General features: G+C 40.4%; 1 protein-coding gene across 1 annotated transcript; it reads right to left on the bottom strand.

Moving 5' to 3' along the window:
- Positions 1 to 583: 583 nt before the first annotated feature.
- On the bottom strand, positions 584 to 4,985 carry LOC131753333 (granzyme B-like). Its single transcript, XM_059058494.2, has 5 exons — positions 4,676 to 4,985; positions 2,157 to 2,304; positions 1,563 to 1,698; positions 1,106 to 1,363; positions 584 to 823 (listed from the first exon to the last, which is right to left on the bottom strand). The coding sequence occupies exons 1-5, from the start codon at positions 4,821 to 4,823 to the stop codon at positions 680 to 682; spliced, it is 834 nt and encodes a 277-aa protein (XP_058914477.2). The 5' UTR covers positions 4,824 to 4,985; the 3' UTR covers positions 584 to 679.
- Between the last annotated feature and the right edge of the window lie 21,126 nt (positions 4,986 to 26,111).

Below are 26,111 nucleotides of genomic sequence, written 5' to 3'. Positions count from 1 at the left end.
CTGAGAACTCGTGGTGGTGAGCAGGGATGGACAAGAGGCAGCCTGGGGACTGGAGACAGAGCTGGTCCGTGAACTCCGAGGAGGGCTGGGAGGACACTCAGCCTAGGTGAGAATGAGGAGCTTCTCAAGAGACCCACCCCTGCTCTGCGCCAGCTTCCCTGGCTGTGGGAGAGAAACGTCTGCTCAGGAAGGTGCCTCCCCTCCCCAGTGGTGGGGCTCTGTCCTGGAGCTGCAGCCCCAGGCTGTGCCTGCTTGGTGTCCAGGACCCGTGGTGTGATCCCCTCCTCTCTGCCATGTAACACAGGGCAAGGAGCCAAGAAGCTCACCCTGAGCCCCAGGACCAGAGAGGTTCATGTTTTCTCCTGATGGTGCTCAGCTTCAGCCCTGGCAGGAGGGCAGACCCTGAAAGACAGGTGTGGGTATGCAGGATCTGGGTAACAGCTTTGCATGGGGTTTATGGGAAGAGATGGAGGGAGGGGGAAGAGGTGGAAGCAAAAAACTGCAAAATTTTCTCGTTGGCTTTCGAAACATAGAGTGGGTGCCTATGAAGAAGGGTCAATGAGTAAACGAGAAACGAGCCCTTCCTGCTCAGCTGAGAGACATTTATTCAGCTGCTGATACCTCCAGCCCCTCAGTGTGATTCTGGATCAGCTCCAGGGAAGAAGGTCTGGTTCCGCAGTCAGAGGCTTTTCATGGTTTTCTTTATCCAGGGCAGGAAACTTGAGACTTTGGTGCAGGCCCGTGGAGGTGACCCGTTTTTTTGTCCATAGGAGACAATGCCCTGGGCCACATTGTTACACACCAGAGGGCCCCCGGAGTCCCCCTGAGGACAGAGAAGGGGAAGGACTGAGCCAGGTCTCCTCCTGGTCCTGCCCCCCCTGCCATCCCAAGCCCCCTCTCGTTGGAGGCCACCTTGCATGGCCTCCGGGTAAGAGATCAGAGGGCAAGGCAGGCCCCCGTGGTCCCCTCGGCTGCCAAGCCCTGACCCTGGACATTGTCACTGCTTCACTTCACCAGGTGGCAGCTCCCTCTCCTCCCCCTGGTCCCAGATCTTCTGCAAACACGTGTCTCCCCAGGGCCAGGCAAAGTAGGTGGTCATTCTCACCTTAAAGGAAGCTTTGTTTTTCTTTGGGTCCCCCACACACAGCTGAATGGCATTGTTGTAATAACTGTGTAAGTGGGATTCACACTTTTGATCCTCCTGTATGGTCAGCTTTACCTCCTGCAGTGTGTCTGAGTACGTGCCCATAGAGACCTTCCCCCAGCCGGCTACACGGCACACCTGTCCTGGCTTCACCCAGGCCTTGCTCCTGGGCAGTCTGAGGGGTCTCACGGCTGCAGTCTGCTTGGCCTTTCTCTCCAGCTGATGGGAAGAGGCAAGAGAGTCCAGCTCAGCCAGTGGTCCCCGGGCCTGGACATGACAATGATGCTGCAGTGTCTTCCCTCTCACCTGAGCCACAGGGACTGGTCAGGCAGCCAGATGGCAGGGAGGAAAGGGATGCATAGCAGTGGGAGGGGAAATGATCTGTTTCCAGGAGGGCAGGAGAAACAAGGAGGCTTACCTTTAGTAACATGATGTCATTGGAGTAGTTCTTTTTATTATAGTCTGGGTGGGGGATGGCTTTTCTCACTGGGATGACCTGCTGGGTCCTCTCCCGATCCTTGATGTTGTGGGCCCCCAGGGTGACGTTGACTGAGCTGCACAGAGAGCAGAGCAGGAGGTGGAGTCACAGGAGATACAGCCCAGGAGCCATGAAGGGCAGGTGACACCAGGGCAGGGCTGCAGCTGAGGGGAAATGCAGGCAACAGGAGGGCCCTGGGGGCTGAACTGTCTGTGCCCTTTGTTTCTTGGCAGCCAAGGTCAGATTCTGGAGCCATTGGTAAGGGCACAGTGGTTCCCAAGTGTCAGTTAGCCCCAGGAAAATGTGAAATTGCATAAGTTTGCATTCTGATACCAAGGCATGCCCTATCTCTAGTCTCTCTTACTTCAGCAATGCCTCTGGCACTGACCTGCCCCTCCCCCCTGACCTCTTTCTCACCCTCTCAGGAGCCCTCCCAGCTCATGTGTTCCTAGGAGCCTGGTTGCTTCCAGAAAAAAAGGCAGGGCTCCCTGCCAGGGATTTTCAGGAGGGTGCGGGCTACTTTTATCTCCTTACCTTCCCCAGCAGTGAGCGGCTGTCAGCACAAAGTCCTCTCGAATCAGGAACCCACCGCACCTTTTTTGGTCATCCTGGTCCCAGATCTGAAGAAACGCCATGTAGGGGCGGGAGTGGGGCTTGGCCTCATGGCCCCCGATGATCTCCCCTGAAGGAAAAGACTGTTCTGCTTGCGTGCAACCACTGACTGCACCTGGCAGACATCGGCTTGATGCTCAGAACTGCTGGGCACTGCAGGTCCAGCCTGGCCTGAGGTTGGGGGTGTGAGGGGCCTCAACATCCTCTTCTAGAAAAGGGAAGAGCAGCAGTTCTGGGTCTGTGAAACTGTCTTCCACACATAGTTGGAGATGAGCATACCTGTCTTAGGTACAGCAAAGTCCTAGAGGCTTCTGAACATTCCTCTCCTGACTATGCTTTGTTTCAATGAGTTTCTAATGGCCCTGTCATCCTGTCTAGGATAGCCTTGCTTTCCAGTGCTCAGGACTTTAGAGTAGGGATCTCAATGTCATCATAGCCTATTTCCCAGGGCCTGACATGTAGTAAGTGCCCAATAAATATATGTTGGCTACATGAAGGAATGACCACACCCCTGTCCACCCCCCACCGACACACGCACAAAATGGGCCTCTGGAAGGGGGTTGTTGGTAGGGCCAATGCTGGTGGGATTCTGGAAAGGAGAGAAGTTCTGGTCTGCCCAACAGTGGCTTCATCCTTGAAAGAGGGGAGCCACTAATGGTTTAGGAAGAAAAGCAAATTAAAGACCTAAATGTAAGGCCAGACACTATCAGACTCTTAGAGGAAAACATAGGCAGAACACTCTATGACTTAAACCACAGCAAGATCCTTTTTGACCCACCTCCTAGAGAAATGGAAATAAAAACAAAAATAAACAAATGGGACCTAATGAAACTTAAAAGCTTCTGCACAGCAAAGGAAACCATAAACAAGATAAAAAGACAACCCTCAGAATGGGAGAAAATATTTGCAAATGAAACAACTGACAAAGGATTAATCTCCAAAATTTACAAACAGCTCATGCAACTCAATAATAAAAAAACAAAAAACCCAATCCAAAAAAGGCCAGAAGACCTAAATAGACATTTCTCCAAAGAAGATATACGGATTGCCAACAAACACATGAAAGAATGCTCAACATCATTAATCATTAGAGAAATGAAAATCAAAACTACAATGAGATATCATCTCACACTGGTCAGAATGGCCATCATCAAAAAATCAACAAACAATAAATGCTGGAGAGGGTGTGGAGAAAAGGGAACCCTCTTGCACTGTTGGTGGGAATGTAAATTGGTGCAGCCACTATGGAGAACAGTATGGAGGTTCCCTAAAAAACTAAAAATAGAACTACCCAACAATCCCACTACTGGGCATCCACCCTGATATAACCATAATTCAAAAAGAGTCATGTACCAAAATGTTCACTGCAGCTCTACTTACAATAGCCTGGACATGGAAGCCACCTAAGTGTCCATCAACAGATGAATGGATAAAGAAGGTGTAGCACATATATACAATGGAATATTACTCAGCCATAAAAAGAAACGAAATTGAGTTATTTGTAGTGAGGTGGATGGACCTAGAGTCTGTCATACAGAGTGAAGTAAGTCAGAGAGAGAAAAACAAATACCGTATGCTAACACATATATATGGAATCTAAGAAAAAAAAAAGGTCATGGAGAACCTAGGGGTAAGACAGGAATAAAGACACAGATCTACTAGAGAATGGACTTGAGGATATGGGGAGTGGGAAGGGGAAGCTGTGACAAAGTGAGAGAGTGGCATGGACATATATACACTACCAAACGTAAAATAGATAGCTAGTGGGAAGCAGCCACATAGCACAGGGAGATCAGCTCGGTGGTTTGTGTCCACCTAGAGGGGTGGGATAGGGAGGGTGGAAGGGAGGGAGATGCAAGAGGGAAGAGATATGGGAACATATGTATGTGTATAACTGATTCACTTTGTCATAAAGCAGAAACTAACACACCATTGTAAAGCAATTATATTCTAATAAAGATGTTATAAAAAAAAAAAAGAAAGAAAAGCAGAGGTGGAGAAAGGGACTGAGGAGCCTGGTGATTGAGCACAGGCAACAGCACCAACTCCGAGGTCCACTGAGCAGTTGCTGAGGGGGCACCTGTCTCATTCTAGATGCAGTTGTCAGGCCCACTCTGCCCTCTTCAGAGGAATTGATTATTTTCTCTTTTCCAGTTTCCCACCCTCTGCCATCATTTCTAGGAAAGTTCAACTTTCCACACAGCAAAGGTAGGGCTGGAGGAGGGAATAGTACCCACTGGCTTTTCTTGAGAACAACCTTTGCTCTGTCACTCCTGCTGGTGGCGTATCCAGCATTTTACTTGGGGGTATGAGGTGGGATGGGAGCTGGTGTTCAGAATGTTCCCAGTGGATAGATGGATCAGGGATGTGCAGAAGGGGCAGGTGCTCAGTGCCAACTGGGGTAAGAGGTTGGGCCTCTGAGTGTGGGGATGGTCACTCACCTGCCTTTGCCCTGGGGGGCAGTAGAAAGGCCAACAGGAGCAGGAGTGGCTGCATCTTCCCAGGAAGGCTGCCCAGGTCGGAGCTGCTTGTGCTTCCTCCTTGCTCTCTTTTTAGCCCCCTCCACACCAAGAGAGGGAGGAAGTGCATATGGGCTCAGTGACCTTTTGTTCCCCTCTGGTTTTGTGATGCTTCATCCTTGAAGGCTTTCTATGAAAGCTGCCTTGCCTCCATTCCGTCTACCTGATGACGTTCTCTGGGTGGTTGTGTGAGAAACATGCAGTGACCACATGGGTCCCCACAGAGGATGACTCAGAGCAGACCACCTGTTGCAGCCTAGAGCAGGAACCCAAGAATGCAGGGCGGGGACCGTAGGATGTGGTATCGACCAGTAGAGGTCCTGGAGCCCAGAAACTTGAGTCCTCAGTGGTTGAACCACCAAGACCTCATTTCCATACTGCTAAGTCCACAGGATGATTTCTTGAGCAGATGTGAGTTTAGGCTCTTCTCTGTGCTATGACCAAACATACTGCACATGTGTCTCCTTCCCTTAGAGAACTGACTGTCTGGTGGAAGAGAAAGAAACATCTGTGACCAGAGTGCAACTCGGGAAGGGCTGTGGTTGAGGGATTCACAGGACAATAACAGAGCATGGCCACCATGTACTAAATCTTTATAGACACCCATTCATCATCTTAGCTTCCTTTCTAGGGGACTTTTAACATATATTTTTTTTAATTACAAATGCTCAGAGTGATAGAGTCCATCTCTCTTGTTAATGTTTGGAAATAAACGTTCTGCACTTGGCATTTATTGGCCTAAATTCATGAATCACTCTGACCATAGAAATTGAATCCAGGGATGATTTAAACGTAGGTCATTCCCACTTTGGATAGGCTGGGGTCGGTTTCACCCAAACCACATGAACTGAGACAGAGAAAATGCTGGTTCACCAAAGGAAATTCAAATTACTAAGTTGCCTATACCATGTAAAGTGGGAAAGCATGCTGGCTGACCAAAGACCAATAATTGTCCTTTTAGTATTCTCTGTGCTGTGTGCAGAAAGCCACACTTCTGATACAGCAGGGCTGGCACATTATAGGATGACGCTGGCTGAACAAACTCTGCTAATGGTCTTGCTGAAATGGAAATGAAGGACCATTCTTTCTAAATAGCCCAAGCCCAGTTCCATTCAAGAACAACAAAGAATATATCAGTGATTAGAGTCTGGTGATTTAAGGTTCCATCTTTACATTTCTGTACTTTACAATTTTTCTATGAGGAATATTATGCATCAAAAGACATAATTCCAGGGTAAATATCCTCCTTATCAAACCAAATACATTTATCAAGCCTCTACTTTTTTGGACTTAGCTTGCCCAGTGGTAGAAATTTTAAAAATAAAATTAGTTTTTTTAATTTTTGTGGTAGTATATGTTATTAAGAAAATTTGAGGGACTTCCATGGTGGCACAGTGGTTAAGAATCCACCTGCCAATGCAGGGGACATGGGTTCGAGCCCTGGTCTGGGAAGATCCCACATGCTGTGGAGCAACTAAGCCTGTGCACCACAACTACTGAGCCTGCGCTATACAGCCTGTGAGACACAAATACTGAGCCCGTATGATGCAACTACTGAAGCCTGTATGCCTAGAGCCCGTGCTCTGCAACAGAGAGCACACCTCAATGAGAAGCCCACACACCACAACGAAGAGTAGCCCCAGCTCGTCGCAACTACAGGAAGCCCATGCACATAGACTGGCTGAATGGATACAAAAGCAAGACCCATATATATGCTGTCTACAAGAGATGCACTTCAGAAATAGGGACACATACAGACTGAAAGTGAGGGGATGGAAAAAAATATTCCATGCAAATGGAAATCAAAAGAAAGCTGGAGTAACAATTCTCCTATCAGACAAAATAGACTTTAAAATAAAGACTATTACAAGAGACAAAGAAGGACACTACATAATGATCAAGGGATCAATCCAAGAAGAAGATATAGCAATTGTAAATTTTTATGCACCCAACATAGGAGCACCTCAAAACATAAGGCAAGTGCTAACAGCCATATAAGGGGAAATTGACAGTAACATAATCATAGCAGGGGACTTTAACACCCCACTTTCACCAATGGACAGATCATCCAAAATGAAAATAAATAAGGATATGCAAGCTTTAAATGATACATTAAACAAGATGGACTTAATTGATATTTACAGGACATTCAATCCATAAACAACAGAATACACTTTCTTCTGAAGTGCTCATGGAACATTCTCCAGGATAGATCATATCTTGGGTCACAAATCAAGCCTTGGTAAATTTAAGAAAATTGAAATCATATCAAGTATCTTTTCCAACCACAATGCTATGAGACTAGATATCAATTACAGGAAAAAATCTGGAAAAAAATACAGACACATGGAGGCTAAACAATACACTACTAAATAACCAAGAGATCACTGAAGAAATCAAAGAGGACATTAAAAAAATACCTAGAAACAAATGACGATGTAAATATGACAACCCAAAACCTATAGGATACAGCAAAAGCGATTCTAAGAGGGAAGTTTATAGCAATACAATCCTACCTCAATAAACAAGAAAAAACTCAAATAAGCAACCTAACCTTACACCTAAAGCAATTAGAGAAAGAAGAACAAAAAAACCCCACAGCTAGCAGAAGGAAAGAAATCATAAAGATCAGATCAGAAATAAATGAAAAAGAAATGAAGTAAACAATAGCAAAGATCAATAAAACAAAAACCTGGTTCTTTGAGAAGATAAACAAAATTGATAAACCATTAGCCAGACTCATCAAGAAAAAAAGGGAGAAGACTCAAATCAATAGAATTAGAAATGATAAAGGAGAAGTAACAACTGACACTGCAGAAATACAAAGGATCATGAGAGATTACTACAAGCACCTCTATGCCAATAAAATGGACAACCTGGAAGAAATGGACAAATTCTTAGAAATGCACAACCTGACAAGACTGAACCAGGAAGAAATAGAAAATATGAACAGACCAATCACAAGCACTGAAATTGAAACTGCCATTAAAAATCTTCCAACAAACAAAAGCCCAGGACCAGATGGCTTCACAGGTGAATTCTATAAACATTTAGAGAAGAGCTAACACCCATCCTTCTCAAACTCTTCCAAAAAGTTGCAGAGGAAGGAACACTCCCAAACTCATTCTATGAGGCCACCATCACCCTGATACCAAAACCAAAGATGTCACAGAGAAAGAAAACTACAGCCAATATCACTGATGAACATAGATGCAAAAATCCTCAACAAAATACTAGCAAACAGAATCCAACACAGCACATTAAAAGGATCATACACCGTGATCAAGTGAGGTTTATCCCAGGAATGCAAGGATTCTTCAATTTATACAAATCAATCAACGTGATAAACCATGTTAACAAATTGAAGGAGAAAAACCATATGATCATCTCAATAGATACAGAAAAAGCTTTGACAAAATTCAACACCAAGTTATGATTAAAACCCTGCAGAAAGTAGGCACAGAAGGAACTTTCCTCAACATAATAAAGATCATATATGACAAACCCACAGCCAACATCGTTCTCAATGATGAAAAACTGAAGTCATTTCCACTAAGATCAGGAACAAGACAAGGTTGTCCACTCTCACCACTATTATTCAACATAGTTCTGGAAGTTTTAACCACAGCAATCAGAGAAGAAAAAAGAAATTAAAGGAATCCAAATCGGAAAAGAAGTAAAGCTGTCACGGTTTGCAGATGACATGATACTATACATAGAAAATCCTAAAGACGCTACCAGAAAACTACTAGAGCTAATCCATGAATTTGGTAAAGTAGCAGGATACAAAATTAATGCACAGAAATCTCTTGCATTCCTATACAGTAATGATGAAAAATCTGAAAGGGAAATTAAGGAAACATTTCCATTTACCATTGCAACAAAAAGAATAAAATACCTAGGCATAAACTTACCGAAGGAGACAAAAGACCTGCATGCAGAAAACTATAAGACACTGATGAAAGAAGTTAAAGAGGATACAAACAGATGGAGAGGTATACCATGTTTTTGGATTGGAAGGATCAACATTGTGTGAAAATGACTATATTACCCAAAGCAATCTACAGATTCAATGCAATCCCTATCAAACTACCAATGGCATTTCCCACAGAACTAGAACAGAAAATTTCACAATTTGTATGGAAACACAAAAGACTCCAAATAGCCTAAGCAATCTTAAGAAAGAAAAACAGATCTGGAGGAGTCAGGCTCCTGGATGTCAGACTATACTACAAAGCTACAGTCATCAAGACAGTATGGTACTGGCACAAAAAACAGAAATATAGGTCAATGGAACAGGATAGAAAGCACAGTGATAAACCCATGCACATATGGTAACCTTATTCTTGATAAAGGAAACAAGAATATACAATGGAGAAAAGACAGCCTCTTCAACAAGTGGTGCTTGGAAAACTGGACAGCTACATGTAAAACAATGAAATTAGAGCACTCCCTAACACCATACACAAAAATAAACTCAAAATGTATTAAACACCTAAATGTAAGGCCAGACGCTATAAAACTCTTAGAGGAAAACATAGGCAAAACACTCTGTGACATAAATCACAGCAAGATACTTTTTGACCCACCTCCTAGAGTAATGGAAATAAAAACAAAAATAAACAAATGGGACCTAATGAAACTTAAAAGCGTTTGCACAGCAAAGGAAACCATAAACAAGATGAAAAAACAACCCTCAGAATGGGAACAAAATATTTGCAAATGAAGCAACGGACAAAGGATTAATCTCCAAAATTTACAAGCAGCTCATGCAGCTCAATATCAAAAAAACAAACAACCCAGTCCAAAATTGGGCAGAAGACCTAAAAAGACATTTCTCAAAGAAGACGTACAGACTGCCAACAAACACATGAAAGGATGCTCAGCATCACTAATCATTAGAGAAATTGAAATCAAAACTACAATGAGGTATCACCTCATACTGGTCAGAAAGGACATCATCAAAAAATCTACAAACAATAAATGCTGGAGTGGATGCGAAGAAAAGGGAACCCTCTTGCACTGTTGGTGGCAATGTAAATTGATACAGCCACTATGGAGAACAGTATGGTGGTTCCTTAAAAAACTAAAAATAGAATTACCATACAACCCAGCAATCCCACTGCTGGCCATATACCCTGAGAAAATCATAATTCAAAAAGAGTCATGTACCACAGTGTTCATTGCAACTCTATTTACAATAGACAGGATACAGAAGCAACCTAAGTGTCCATTGACAGAGGAATGGATAAAGAAGATGTGGCACATATATACAATGGAATATTACTCAGCTATTAAAAGAAATGAAATTGAGTTATTTGTAGTGAGTTGGATGGACCTAGAGTCTGTCATACAGAATTAAGTCAGAAAGAGAAAAACGAATACTTATGCTAACACATATATATGGAATCTTAAAAAAAAAAAAAAGAAATATTGTTCTGAAGAACCTATGGGCAGGACAGGAATAAAGACCCAGAAGTAGAGAATGGACTTGAGCACACAGGGAGTGGGATGGGTAAGCTGGGGTGAAGTGAGAGAGTTGCATGGACATGTATACACTACCAAATAGATAGGTAGTGGGAAGCAGCTGAATAGTACAGGGAGATCAGCTCAGTGCTTTGTGACCACCTAGAGAGGTGGGATAGGGAATGGTGGGAGGGAGACCCAAGAGGGAGGGGATATGGGGATATATGTATACATATAGCTGATTCACTTTGTTATACAGCAGAAACTAACACAACATTGTAAAAAAATTATACTCTAATAAAGATGTTAAAAAAACAAAATACTTGGGATCATATTACATATACAATGTAATTTTCTTTTATCCTCACTAAACCCTGCAACTTAAGCATTTCCCCCACATTCCTAAATATCTATTAGTCAATATCACCATAGTCTCTCTTCTCTAATTGTTAAAAATTTTAACATGTAATTAATTTCTAAAATTGTTGGAAAATTAAAAAAATAATTTAAGCAGAAAGAAAATAATAAAAAATACCTGATTTCCCATCACTCATTGATAATCATCTTTAATGTCTTGAAGTGTGATCTAACATTTTTTCTCATGTATATCTGCATTTTTAAAAATCATAAGGAGATTATGCTAAATACAAGGCTGTGACCCTTTATTAAAATTGAGGTGAAACCTAACCTACAACTAACTGTTTTAAATACAATTTAGTAGCATTAAGTGCATTCCAAGTGTTGTACAACCACCTGCTCTCTCTAGTTTGAAAACTTTATCAAAACTCCAGAAGAACATCACATACACACTACTTGGTCGTGGTGTATAATCCTTTTAGTGTCCTGTTGAATTCAATTTGATAGTATCTTGTTGAGGATTTTTGCATCTATATTCATAAGAGATATTGGTCTGTAATTTTCTTTTCTTTTGGTATCTTTGTTCTTGGTATCTGGGCGATCCTGGCCTTATACAATGTGTTAGGAAGAGTTGCCTCCTCTAATTTTTTGGAACAAGTCTGGGTGAGATTGGTGTTAATTCTTCTTTAAATGTTTTGTAGAATTCACCAGTGTAGAAATCTGGTCCTGGGATTTTCTTTGTTGGCAAGTTTCTGTTTACTGATTCAATCACTTTACTTGTCATAAGTCTGGTTAGATTTCTTATTTCTTCTTGAGTCAGTTTTGGTAGTTTCTGTGTTTCTAGGAATTTGTTCATTTCATCTTGATTATCTAATTTATTGGTGTAGAAATGTTGATAGCATTCTCTAATAATTCTTTTAATATCTCTGAGGTTGGTAGTAATGTCCCCTTCTTTCATTTCTGATTTTCATAATATGAGTCTTCTTTTTTTGTTGTTGGTATGGCTAAAAGTTTGTCAAATTTGTTGATCTTTTCAAAGAACAAACTTTTGGATTTGTTGATCCTTTCTATTTTGATTATTTTGCTCTAATCTTTATTATTTCCTTCCTTTTGCTGGCTTGGGTTGTTTGATCTATTTTTAGTTTTGTTAGGCTTAAATTTGTGTTGTTGATTAGAAATCTTTCTTCTTCTTTAATGTAGTCATTTATAGCTATATATTTTCATCTGAGCATTGCTTTTACTGCATCCTATACATTTTGTATGTTGTGTTTTCATATTCACTTGTCTCAAAGTACTTTCTAATTTCTCTTGCAATTTTTTCTTAGACCCACTGGTTACTTAAGATTGTGTTGTTTAATTTCCATGTATTTCCATGTTTGTGAATTTTCCAGTTTTCCTTCTGTTATTGATTTCTAGCTTCATTCCACTGTGGTTGAAGAAGATAATTTGTATTATTTTAATTTTTTAAAATGTATTGAGAAATGTTTTATGGCCTAACTTATGATGTATCCTAGAGAATTCTTTGTATGTACTTGAGAAGTACGTGTAGTGTACTGCTGTCAGAGTGTTTTGTATGTCTGTTTGTTTTAATTGGTTTATAGATGTTCTATCTACTATTGAAAGTAAGGTCTTGAAGTCTCCAACTATTTTTATAAAACTGTCTATTTCTCTCCTCAATTATCTCAATGTTTTCTTCATATATTTTGGAGTTCTGATGTTTGGTGTGTTATGTATTCTTAACAAATTGACCTTTTGTCAATATATAATGTCCTTTGTCTCTTTTAACAATTTTTCATTCAAAATCTATTTTACCTGGTATTGATATAACCACTCCAGTTTCCTCTGTGTTACTATTTGCATAGAATATCTTTTTCTATTTTTTCATTTCCAACATTTTTGTCTTTGTATTTAAAGGGAGTTTCTTGAAAGCTGCATAGACTTGAATCATATTTTTAAATTTATTCTTCCAATTTTTATCTTTTAATTGGTTAGTTTAATCCACTTAAAATTAAAATGATTACTGATAATGATAGGCTTACTTCTGCCATTTTGCCATTTGGTTTTTATATATTTTCTATTTCTCAATTCCTCCAATATTGTCTTCTTTTTTGTTTGATCACTTTTTTTTCTACTGTACTATTTTAAATACCTCTTCATTTCCATTTCTGTATATTTTAAAGTTACTTTCTTAATGGTTACCATATTTAATGTCCTAAATTTATACCAATATAGTTTGAATATATACCAATTTAGCCTCAACAACATACACTAACTCTGCTCCTATTCAGCTCCATCTCCATCTTGTTATTGACACAAATTGTATCTTTTTACCTGTGTGTCCATTACATAGGTTATAATTTCTTTTTATGCATTTGTCTTTTAAATCCTACAAGAAACAAAAAGAAGTTACAAGCCCCAAATACAATACTACTAGCTTTTGTAATTATCTATGTGGTTATTTTTACCAGAGATCTTTTTTCATTTGGCTTCAAGTTGCTATCTCTTGTCCTTAGGTTTTAACTTGAAGGACCCCCCTTTAGCATTCCTTGTAGGGCAGGCCTACAGGGCAGGAATTAATGATTAATTCCCGAAGTTTTTGTTTATCTGAGAACATTTTATATCTCCATTTTTTTTTTTTTTTTTTTTTTTGTGGTACGCGGGCCTCTCACCGCTGTGGCCTCTCCCGTCGCGGAGCACAGGCTCCGGACGCACAGGCCCAGCGGCCATGGCTCACGGGCCCAGCCGCTCCGCGGCATGTGGGATCCTCCCAGACCGGGGCACAAACCCATGTCCCCTGCATCGGCAGGAGGACTCTCAACCACTGCGCCACCAGGTAAGCCCGTTTCTCCATTTTTGAAGGGCAGTTTTGCCCAATATAGAATTCTTGGTTGATAGTTTTTGCTTTTTCTTTCAGCACTTTAAATATATCATCCCACTGCCTCTATGGTTGCTGATGAGAAATTGACCATTAATCTCATTGAAAATCACTTGTCCATGATGAGTCACTTCTCTCTCGCTGCTTTCTAGATTTTCTCTTTGTTTTTGGCTCTTGACAGTTTGGTTGTAGTGTGTCTCAGTGTGGATCTCTTTGAGAATATCCTGCTTGGAGTTGAGCTTCTTTGATACACATGTTCCTGTGTTTCATCAAATTTGGGATATTTTTGGCCATTACTTCAGGTATTTTTTCTGACTCTTCTTTCTTCTCCTTCTATGACTCCCATAATGCATATGTTGATACTTTTGATATCTTCTCATAGGTCCCTTAGGCTCTGTTCATTTTTCTTCATTATTTTTTCCTTTCTGCTCCTCATACTGGGTTATTTTATTTTCCCTGCAAGTTCATTGATTCTTTCTTCTCCCTGGTCAGAACTGTTGAAATTCTCTATTGAATTTTACATTTCAGTTGTTGTACTTTTCAGTTCCAGAATTATAATTTCTATCTCTTTATGACATTCTCTACATTTTCATATATTGTTCCTGATTTGCTTTAGTTCCCTTCATGGTCTCTTTCAGCTCTTTGAGTATTTTTAAGACAGTCAATTGAAAATCTGTGTCTGGTGTAAACAATGTCCAGGTTTCCTCAAAAATGTTTTCTGTCAAGTTCTTTTTTTCCATCTGTGAATGGACCAGACTTTCTTTTTCCTTTGTATTTGCATATTTTCATTGAAAACAGGATATTTTGAATACAATACTGTGCTCTTGGAATTGCACTGTCCCCATCCCCCAGGGATTGCTTGTATTGTTTGTTGAGTGATACAGTCATCCATTTGTCTTGTGACTTTTCCAAACTATTTTTGCAAGGACTATATTCCTTGTTTGTGTGGTCACTGAAGTCTCTGTTACCTTATCTCTGTCTATTGTCCCTGGGAAGACTGGCTCAATCTCTGTAAGTACAGAAACCAAGGAAATGTTTCAGAATATTTTTCGTGGCTTTTGGTGTTGTCTGAAGACTAAAGTGACAGATCCATCAGACAAGATGAGGAGTGACAAAGTCAGCAGAGCACAGCTCTATGGAACATTTATTTGCTCTGTATCTATGATGTGTGTGTGTCATTTCTGTTGTCTTTATGCTGGAGAATTTCAGAGCTTTGTGTCCATCCCTGCCCAGGTGACTCCTCTCTGAACTGCTAGAGGTCCCACAATTTCACTAACTACTCCCTTGCTGTAGTATCATCTTCTCATACAGGAAGGAGATGTTACAGGAGGACACGGAACTTCAAAGTCTCAGGTCCTGCCCTTTCCTGCCACCCTGATTTTTGTCCCCCTCCCTATTTGGATTGATTATTCAAGAGTTGGGTTGGGGGAGTTGAGGTCTTGAATATAGCCATGTTGACATGATATGCTGATTAGGCTGAAGAGGGAGGAGGTAGGGAGTTTGGGAAAATTTTTCTTTAAACTTCAATGGCTAGTCAAATGGCCAAAGCTGTGTAGAAAGCCTTCCCAAATCCAGGAACAGTAACAGAAATATAAGGCAGAGGAAAGCTTACTGAGGTGGACACATGTGGAGAAGAGCATCATACAGGAAACTTCCTAAGAAAGAACCCCCACTTGGAAAAAGCCTTAGTGGAGAGACCAAATTTCTTCCTAGATGTGACCAAAGGGAGCCACACTAAGAGGCAGTGAAAACCATTTGGGACTTGTAACTTTAAGAATCTGTGTCTAAGTAAAAATAAGTAATAATAAAAACATATATTTGGAAAAGGAGGTATGATAATTCAGTCCACTGAACCAATGAAAGAATAATATCCAACATCATAATGCTGGTTAATATTTTTTTTCTTTTTAAAATTTTATTTATTTATTTATTTTTCTTTTATTTTCTTTTATTTTTTTATACAGCAGGTTCTTATTAGTCATCAGTTTTATACACATCAGTGTATACATGTCAATCCCATTCTCCCAATTCATCCCACTACCACCACCCCACCACCCCGCCACTTCCCCACTTGGTGTCCATACGTTTGTTCTCTACATCTGTGTATCTATATCTGCCCTGCAAACCAGTTCATCTGTACCATTTTTCTAGGTTCCACATATATGTGTTAATATACAATATTTGTTTTTCTCTTTCTGACTTACTTCACTCTGTATGACAGTCTCTAGATCCATCCACGTCTCAACAAATGACCAATTTCGTTCCTTTTTATGGCTGAGTGATATTCCATTGTATATATGTACCACATCTTCTTTATCCATTCATCTGTCGATGGACATTTAGATTGCTTCCATGACCTGGCTGTTGTAAATAGTGCTGCAATGAATATTGGGTTGCATGTGTCTTTTTGAATTATGGTTTTCTCTGGGTATATGCCCAGTAGTGGGATTGCTGGGTCATATAGTAATTCTATTTATAGTTTGTTAAGGAACCTCCATACAGTTCTCCCTAGTAGCTGTATCAATTTGCATTCCCGCCAACAGTGCAAGAGGGTTCCCTTTTCTCCACACCCTCTCCAACATTTGTTGTTTGTAGATTTTCTGATGATGCCCATTCTAACTGGTGTGAGGTGATACCTCATTGTAGTTTTGATTTGCATTTCTCTAATAATCAGTGATGTTGAGAAGATTTTCATGTGCTTCTTGCCCATCTCTATGTTTTCTTTGGAGAAATGTTTATTTAAGTCTTCTGCTCATTTTTGGATTGGATTCTTTGTTTTTTTAATATTGAGCTGCATGAGCTGTTTATATATTTTGGAGATTAATCCTTTGTCTGTTGATTCGTTTGCAAATATTTTCTCCCATTCTGAGGGTTGTCTTTTTGTCTTGTTTATGGCTTCCTTTGCTGTGCAAAAGCTTTTAAGTTTCATTAGGTCCCATTTGTTTATTTTTGTTTTTATTTCCATTACTCTAGGAGCTGGATCAAAAAAGATCTTGCTGTGATTTACGTCAAACAGTGTTCTTCCTATGTTTTCCTCTAAGAGTTTTACAGTGTCTGGTCTTACATTTAGGTCTCTAATCCATATTGAGTTTATTTTTGTGTGTGGTGTTAGGGAGTGTTCTAATTTCATTCTTTTACATGTAGCTGTCCAGTTTTCCCAGCATCATTTATTGAAGAGACTCTCTTTTCTCCATTGTACATCCTTGCCTCCTTTGTCATAGATTAGTTGACCATAGGTGCGTGGGTTTATCTCTGGGCTTTCTATCTTGTTCCATTGATCTATGTTTCTGTTTTTGTGTCAGTACCATATTGTCTTGATTACTGTAGCTTTATAGTATACTCTGAAGTCAGGGAGTCTGATTCCTCCAGCTCTGTTTTTTTCCCTCAAGACTGCTTTGGCTATTTGTGGTCTTTTGTGTCTCCATACAAATTTTAAAAATTTTTGTTCAAGTTCCATAAAAAATGCCATTGGTAATTTGATAGGGATTGCATTGAATTTGTAGATTGCTTTGTGTAGTATAGTCATTTTCACAATGTTGCTTCTTCCAATCCAAGAACATGGTATATCTCTCCATCTGTTGGTATTTAATTTCTTTCATCAGTGTCTTATAGTTTTCTGCATACAGGTTTTTTGTCTCCCGATGTAGGTTTATTCCTAGGTATTTTATTCTTTTTGTTGTAATGGTAAATGGGAGTTTCCTTAATTTCTCTTTCAGATTTTTCATCATTAGTGTATAGTAATGCAAGAGATTTCTGTGCATTAATTTTGTATCCTGCAACTTTACCAAATTCATTGATTACCTTTAGTAGTTTTCTGGTAGCATCTTTAGGGTTCTCTATGTATAATATCATGTCAGCTACAAACAGTGACAGTTTTACTTCTTTTCCAATTTGTATTCCTTTTATTTCTTTTTCTTCTCTGATTGCCATGGCTAGGATTTCCAAAACTATGTTGAATAGTAGTGGTGAGAGTGGACATCCTTGTCTTGTTCCTGATCTTAGAGGAATGCTTTCAGTTTTTCACCATTGAGAATGATGTTTGCTGTGGGTTTGTCATATATGGCCTTTATTATGTTGAGGTAGTTTCCCTCTATGCCCACTTTCTGGAGAGTTTTTATCATAAATTGATGTTGAATTTTGTCAAAACCTTTTTCAGCATTTACTGAGATGATCATATGGTTTTTATTCTTCAACTTGTTAATATGGTGTATCATATTGATTGATTTGCATATATTGAAGAATTCTTGCATCCTTGGGATAAATCCCACTTGATCATGGTGTATGATCCTTTTAATGTGTTGTTGGATTCAGTTTGCTAGTATTTTGTTAAGGATTTTTGCATCTATATTCATCAGTGATATTGGTCTGTAATTTCTTTTTTATAGTATCTGTTTCTATTTCATTTATTTCTGCTCTGATCTTTATGATTTTTTTCCTTTTACTAACTTTGGGTTTTGTTTGTTCTTCTTTCTCTAGTTCCTTTAGGTGTAAGGTTAGATTGTTTATTTGAGATTTTTCTTGTTTCTTGAGGTAGGCTTGTATAGCTATAAACTCCCCTCTTAGAACTGCTTTTGCTGTATCCCATAGGTTTTGGATCATCGTGTTTTCATTGTCATTTGTCTCTAGGTATTTTTAAATTTCCTCTTTGATTTCTTCAGTGACCTCTTGGTTATTTAGTAACTTATTGTTTAGCCTCCATGTGTTTGTGTTTTTTATGTTTTTTTTCCCTGTAATTGATTTCTAATGTCATAGTGTTGTGATCAGAAAAGATGCTTGATATGATTTCCATTTTCTTAAATTTACTGAGACTTGATTTGTGACGCAGGATGTGATCTATCCTGGAGAATGTTCCATGTGCACTCGAGAAGAAGTGTAATCTGCTGTTTCTGGATGGAATGTCCTATAAATAGCAGTTAAATCCATCTGGTCTGTTGTGTCATTTAAAGCTTCTGTTTCCTTATTTATTTTCATTTTGGATGATCTGTACATTGGTGTAAGTGAGGTGTTACAGTCTCTCACTATTATTGTGTTACTGTCGATTTCCTCTTTTAGAGCTGTTAGCAGTTGCCTTATGTCTTGAGGTGCTCCTATGTTGGGTACATATATATTTATAATTGTTATATCTTCTTCTTGGATTGATCCCCTGATCATTATGTAGTGTCCTTCCTTGTATCTTGTGACATTCTTTATTTTAAAGTCTATTTTATCTGGTATGAGTATTGCTACTTCAGCTTTCTTTTGATTTCCATTTGCATGGAATATCTTTTTCCATCTCCTCACTTTCAGTCTGAATGTGTCCCTAGGTCTGAAGTGGGTCTCTTGTAGGCAGCATATATATGGGTCTTGTTTTTTTTTTTTTTTTTTTTTTTTTTTGCGGTATGCGGGCCTCTCACTGTCGTGGCCTCTCCCACTGCGGAGCACAGGCTCCGGACGCGCAGGCCCAGCGGCCATGGCTCACGGGCTTAGTTGCTCCGCGGCACGTGGGATCTTCCCGGACCAGGGCACGAACCCGTGTCTCCTGCATCGGCAGGCGGACTCTCAACCACTGCGCCACCAGGGAAGCCCGGGTCTTGTTTTTGTATGCATGTAGCAAGCCTGTGTCTTTTGGCTGGAGCATTTAATCCATTCACGTTTGGGTAATTATCAATGTGTATGTTCCTATTACCATTTTATTAATTGTTTTGGGTTTGTTTTTGAAGGTCCTTATCTTCTCTTGTGTTTCCCACTTAGAGAAGTTCCTTTAACATTTGTTGTAGAGCTGGTTTGGTGGTGCTGAATTCTCTTAGCTTTTGCTTGTCTGTAAAGCTTTTGATTTCTCCATCAAATCTCAGTGAGATCCTTGCTGGGTAGAGTAATCTTGTTTGTAGGTTCTTCCCTTTCATCACTTTAAGTATATCATGCCACTCCCTTCTGGCTTGTAGAGTTTCTGCTCAGAAATCAGTTGTTAACCTTATGGGAGTTCCCTTGTGTGTTATTTGTCATTTTTCCATTGCTTCTTTCAATAATTTTTCCCAATTTGATTATTATGTGTCTTGGCGTGTTTCTCCTTGGGTTTCCCCTGTATGGGACTCTCTGTGCTTCCTGGACTTGGCTGGGTATTTCCTTTCCCATGTTATGGAAGTTTTCGACTATAATCTCTTCAAATATTTACTCGGGTCCTTTCTCTCTCTCTTCTCCTTCTGGGACCCCTATAATGTGAATGTTGTTGCATTTAATGTTGTCCCCGAGGTCTCTTAGGCTGTCTTCATTTCTTTTCATTCTTTTTTCTTTATTCTGTTCTGCAGCAGTGAATTCCACCATTCTGTCTTCCAGGTCACTTCTCCGTTTTTCTGCCTCAGTTATTCTGCTATTGATTCCTTCTAGTGTAGTTTTCATTTCAGTTATTGTATTGTTCATCTCTGAGTGTTCTTTAATTCTTCTAGGTCTTTGTTAAACATTTCTTGCATCTTCTCTATCTTTGCCTCCATTGTTTTTCCGAGGTCCTGGATCATCTTCACTATCATTACTCTGAATTCTTTTTCTGGGAGGTTGCCTAAGTCGACTTCATTTAGTTGTTTTTCTGGGGTTTTATCTTGTTCCTTCATCTGATACATAGTGCTCTGCCTTTTCATCTTGTCTGTCTTTCTGTGAATGTGGTTTTTGTTCCACAGGCTGCAGGATTGTAGTTCTCCTTACTTCTGCTGTCTGCCCTCTGGTGGATGAGCCTATCTAAGAGGCTTATGCAAGTTTCCTGATGGGAGGGACTGGGTGGTTAATATTTTTGATCACTGATCATAGGTCCTCACTCCACCTTCCGAGTTAGCTATGGATATTTCTTCCATTTCACACATGAGAAGACTAAGACACTGAGAGGGAAAGGAGCTTGTTTTACTTCACTCAGCTTGTAAGAGTGGAGGGATCTGATTCCAAAGTCTCTGATCTTATCCATAGCTCCAGTAACTTGACCATTTCCTATATTGTTCCCCCTATATTCTGGGGAAAAATTAAGGGGGTGCTGAATAATTAAAGTTTCTGTCTATATCTATAATGTACACCTCTGGTTCTCTTAGAAATGAAAGGTGCCTCAGTGGCTACCATATGGTGTTGGAAAAGTTCATTTGGATCACATATTCTCTTTGGTTTTATCCTTTATACCCTGATGTTTTCCCCAACATGCAAGAGAATGTCATGCTTGGCTCATAATGGGTAATCCCTTTGGGCCTTAACCTCTCATAATTAGTGCCTATTGGAAGGGGGTAGGGCCATTTCTGGTAGGCAATGACAATGGCCCAATGACATGACATTGCCACACTCTCACCTTCCCACACTCATGCATGACATTTGAGTCTGTTGCTATAAACCAGTTTCCCTGAGGCTGATCACTCTTGTTATGGCTAAAATCAGAACCTACAGGTATAAGGTGTCAAAACGTGGCCCCAGCTGATCAACAATGAGACTCATCCCTGTCGTTGAGAAGAGATTCCTGCCTCAGGAGTTATCCCTGCATTCCTATTAGGAGGCTAGGATGAGAGTCAGAATTTCTGGGGTGCTTACATGACATCAAAGACAGCTTTAAGGGAAAGAACTGTCAGTGAAGATGAACCTAGGTTATGTGATGGAGTGGGGAAGTGGTACTTCCATTTTGTTTCTGTAGTAGTTATGATGGAGTCAGATGGCAGGGTTGTGGAGAGAAAATGTCTTTATGACAGATATACATCTATGGGATTTCCAGAGTAATGTTAAATACTAGAACACCCTTAATTTTCCCTTGTTGCTTACTCTACTCATTGCCCAGCCAACAAATAGGAAGGTCTGGATGTTGGATTGGGGATAATTCAGTAAAACTGTTGAGTGTTTAGATATCTGGGGTGATGAGTAGGGAGAAGATTACAGAGGAAATGAGAGCAGAAGTGGGCTTGAGTGAGAATGGTGTGCCTACCCCCAGCAAACTAAGGGCAAATATAAATATACAGAAGCCAAAAAATCAGTTGGTATTGACTGTGCTTCTGGGTGGGAGTGAATTAGAAGAGAGTGATGTTCTGGGTTGTGATGTTGCCTTTGATGTGACTTTGGATCTCACTTAAGACCCCACTACCCTCTGCTCCCCACCTTAGAATCTTTATCTTCCCAGGATCTTTGCTCACCAAGACCATTTCCTTTCCCCAAGCATTTTGTTCCCATTTTGTTTCCACAAAGCCTAAAGGTCTCACCTTAAGCTTCTGGAGTGAATGGGTTCGTTCTCTTCCCATCTCAGTCAAGGTCTAGCGCTATATGCTTTCTCACCATGTCTGCACGGGATGTGGCAAATGGTTTGGTTTGGGGTAGGTAAGAGAGATGCTGCTGAATCATTTACAAGAACCTCCAGCATATGACTGCAAAACTGTTCATTCTTTCTTTCTCTCTATCTCAGAGTTCAGGGCACATGTAACTAAGTGTTGTTTTTAAAAAATCTAATTCACACCTAAGAATTTTTGTGTCACATCTCCTATCTGTCTTTCAGTCTTGGTATGTCATCTCCTAGTTGTAGATACCCCCTACTATTATGTTTCTCTGTTTATGACCAAGTACCTAGAAGCAACCATATATATGAACCATATATATGGAACCATATATATGAATGAAGCAAGATCTGGACCATTCCACTCAGCCCTTCAAAGTCTGCCCAAGACAAATCAGGCACTGAAGAAACCTGCTGGGCTGCTGAGAACATTTTACCAAAGGAACTGTGGCAGGATGATTTCCTGTGATACCAATGACCATATTAGTCTCTCTGTAGTCTCTATTAGCATTCATTTGTCAGAACTTCCAGGATATGACTACAAAACTCTAGATATTTTTTATGTTCCCTGATTTCAGTTTTCTAAACCTGGAAGACTGAGGATTGATATGTTACTGGACCATGTTTAATTCACCAAGGCGTTGAATTCCACCTTTGTTGTTTTCCAGCTCCCTTTGGCATCATATGCTAAGATTTTGGCTGTGCAGGTATGAGCATGTTAAATACCTACAGATAAATATACATAAATGGTACTTGGTAACTTCTGAGAATATAATGGGGACCAGAATCAGTGGAATTAGCATTGACTTGTGTCCTATGGCTTGGCCCCTTTCTCTTTCTCCCAGAAATATCATCTTTGCTACAGTCTTACAGGGGCAGGGAGGTCAGGCTTTTTTCTTGACTCCATAGAGGTTAAAAGAGAAAAGAGGAAGAAAGCTGTGTCCTGAGATGGTGTCCACACTGGGTTCTACTCAGTGTCCAGAGGAAAGAGTCTTCACTGATAAGGTAACTCCCAGCTGACTCATGTAGGAAAAAGTGGACTGGGATATGGGTGCATATCATAGCTAGCTTCAAAAATTTTGAGGCTGTCACTTGGTGTGGGTTTTTTTTTTTTAACACAAATATAATGTAGGGGAAATCCAGGAAGAGGGAAGGCAAAGAGCATTAATGATAACCCACACCTTATTATGTTCCAAAGCATATATAATTTATATATGTTATCTCATTGAATTCTCCACCTTCTGCCTGGTCATTTTTTTTTTTTTTTTTTTTGCGGTACGCGGGCCTCTCACTGTTGTGGCCTCTCCCATTGCGGAGCACAGGCTCTGGACGCGCAGGCTCAGCAGCCACGGCTCACGGGCCCAGCCGCTCCGCGGCATGTGGGATCTTCCCGGACCGGGGCACGAACCCGTGTCCCCTGCATCGGCAGGCGGACTCTCAACCACTGCGCCACCAGGGAACCCCCTGCCTGGTCATTATTATTAATCACATTTTAAAATGAAAATGACTCAGAGATATTAAATGATGTACCCAAGGTTACATGGTTACAGAAACTGTGTACACACACACACACACACACACACACACACACACACACACACACAGAGGACACATGCCTGGCAAGCTGAAAACTTTCCTCTATATCATTCTTAGAAGTGGTGGAAGTCACAGCAGGCAGATTTCAGCTCAGCAAAGCAGTGTTCAGACAGAGTTCTCTTGGAATGGCTGCTCAGATGCTTTCTCTGCAGGGAACTGTTGCAATAGAGGCTGGAAAACACCTTTGTCAGGAGGACTGGGAGGTTATCATGGCCGGGGGCATAAGATCAATTTTAAGACCCTTTGCAGCTCTGAGACTTTATCTCTCAGTAGGAAGAGACCTGAGTTGGGGGTTAGGAGCCCTGGTCTCCTGTTCAGTGATGTGGAGCAGTTGCTTTCTCTGGGCCTCATTGTCTTCATCTCATACAAGAGGATTGGGCTATAGTAGAGGCTTCTTAAACTTTGTTAACCAGGGCTTCCCTGGTGGCACAGTGGTTGAGAGTCCGCCTGCCAAGGCAGGGGACACGGGTTTGTGCCCCCGTCCGAGAAGATCCCACATACCGTGGAGCGGGTGAGCCCATGAGCCATGGCTGCTGTGCCTGCGCATCCGGAGCCTGTGCTTCACAATGGGAGAGGCCACAGCAGTGAGAGGCCCATGTACTGCAAAACAAAAACATTGTTAACCATAGAAACTGTTCCTCAAATGGATTATATATGTGCGAAGGTAGCTTTTTGAAGTCAAATATCCATATCTATATCTATACCTATATCTTATATGTATATTTATACTTATGTACATAGACACAAGTATGCATATTGTTTTATGTACACTTTTTATTACATACACACATGTGTATATGTGTACATGTATATTTGTGTGTGCATGTGTGTATAGTATGTTTTTGTTTGTTTCTTTCATTTTTTCTTTCTGAACATGATCTTAGCACATTAAAAAATTTATTAATAAAGTACAATTTACAATATAAACATATTAGATAAATTTTCACAAATTGAACATACCTATGTAACCAGGATCCAGATCAATAAACCACACATTACCAGCCCCCCCAAAGTCCCATCACTTTGTGCTCTACTCTAGTCACTGTCTCCCAATCCAAAGCATCAACTTGTCTTCAAGAAACATAGATTACTTTTATGTATTTTTGTACTTTATGTGAATGGAATCACCCAGTATGTATTCTTCTGTGTCTGGTTTATTTCACCTACATTTTTGATGTTTATCCATATTGTTGCATGTAGCAGTAAACATTTGTCATGGACTGAATGTTTGTGTACCCCTAAAATTCATGTCTTGAAGCCCTAACCCCTGTGTGGCTGTATTTGGAGACAGGGTCTCCAAAGCAGCAACTAAAGCTAAATAAGGTCATAAGGGTGGGGCCCCATCCAATTGGATTAGTGTCTTTAGAAGAGACACCAGAAAGCTTTCTCTCTTTTTCTCCATACACATTCGCCAAGGAAAGGCCATGTGAAGACAGCAGCTCTCCACAAGCCAGGTAGAGACCTCACCAGAAACTAAATCAGCTGGAACAGAAATTTCTTTTCTCAGTTCTGTAGGCTATAAGTCCAACATGACTGTGCCAGCAGGACTGGTTCCTCCAGAGTCCTCTCTCCTTTCCTTGGAGATAGTTGTCTTCTCCCTGTGCCTTCAGAGTGTCTTCCTTCTGTATAGACCTATACCTGAATTTCCTCTTTTATTAAGGATACCAGTCAAACTGGATCAGGGCCCACCCTAATGACCTCATTTTAACTTAATTATCTCTCTAAAGGCTCCATCTCCATACAAAGTCACATTCTGAGGTACTGGGGATAAAGACTTCAACACATGAATCCTGGGGCTGAGAGGGGTGGGGGTTGGGTGACACCACTACACAATGCAGCCCATAACAGATGGGAATGGGCAAAAAATCAAGATTACTTATTTGTCCAATAATTCATTTGGTTCTTTACTGAAATGCTTCAGTCTTTTAGCAAAAAATGTAGGAGTTATTGTTCTGATCTCAGACGAATGAAGAATATCTTAAACATGTATTGTCAGCCTAATGATAACAGCTCTAACAAATAGACCCACTAAGGTATAGTTTATTTTTCACTCCTGTAAGTTTAAAGAGGGTACACATGACTGGCAGGGTGGCTCTCCTCCAAGTGGCAGCCCTGTCATGTTGAAAACGTGGCTTCTACTATCCCCTGGGGTTTTTCTAACCTAATCAATTGGAAGGGAGAAAAGAGCATTGAGGTGTTGATAGGGCTTTTGGGTTCAAGCCAGGAAGTTGCACACATCATGTCTACTCACATTCCATTGGTTAGAACTCAGCCACCCAGGCACATTTAACAATACAAGCTGTGAAATGTAGTCTAGCTGTGTGCCCAGGAAGAAGAAAAAACAAATTATTGATAAACTGGTAGCAATCTTCAACAAGACTCAAAATTCACTATTGATAAAACATTGATAAATTTAACTACATTAAGATTAGGAAAAGACAAAGAAAATAGGACGGAGTTCTCTGGTGGCCTAGTGGTTAGGATTCAGCGCTGTCACTGTTGTGGCCCAGGTTCAATACCTGGTGGGGAACTGAGATCCTGCAAGCCATGTGATGAGGCCAAAATAAAAAAAAAAAAAAAAAAATAGGGGAATTCCCTGGCAATCCAGTGGTTAGACTTGGCTCGTTCAGTGCCGTTGCCTGGATTCAAATCCATGCAGTGTGACCAAAAAAGAAAAATAAACAAACAACAGAAACAAACAAAATAGGAAACACAGCTCATGAAGATGAAAAGATACTAAATTACATTAATAGTAACAGAAGTGAAAATTAAGCCACAATTAGATACATTTTACAGGTTATCAAACC

The sequence above is a fragment of the Kogia breviceps genome, chromosome 3, assembly GCF_026419965.1.
Source record: "Kogia breviceps isolate mKogBre1 chromosome 3, mKogBre1 haplotype 1, whole genome shotgun sequence".
In the NCBI taxonomy this organism is placed as follows: Eukaryota; Metazoa; Chordata; class Mammalia; order Artiodactyla; family Physeteridae; genus Kogia; species Kogia breviceps.
This window is presented reverse-complemented; position numbering and strand designations above follow the sequence as displayed.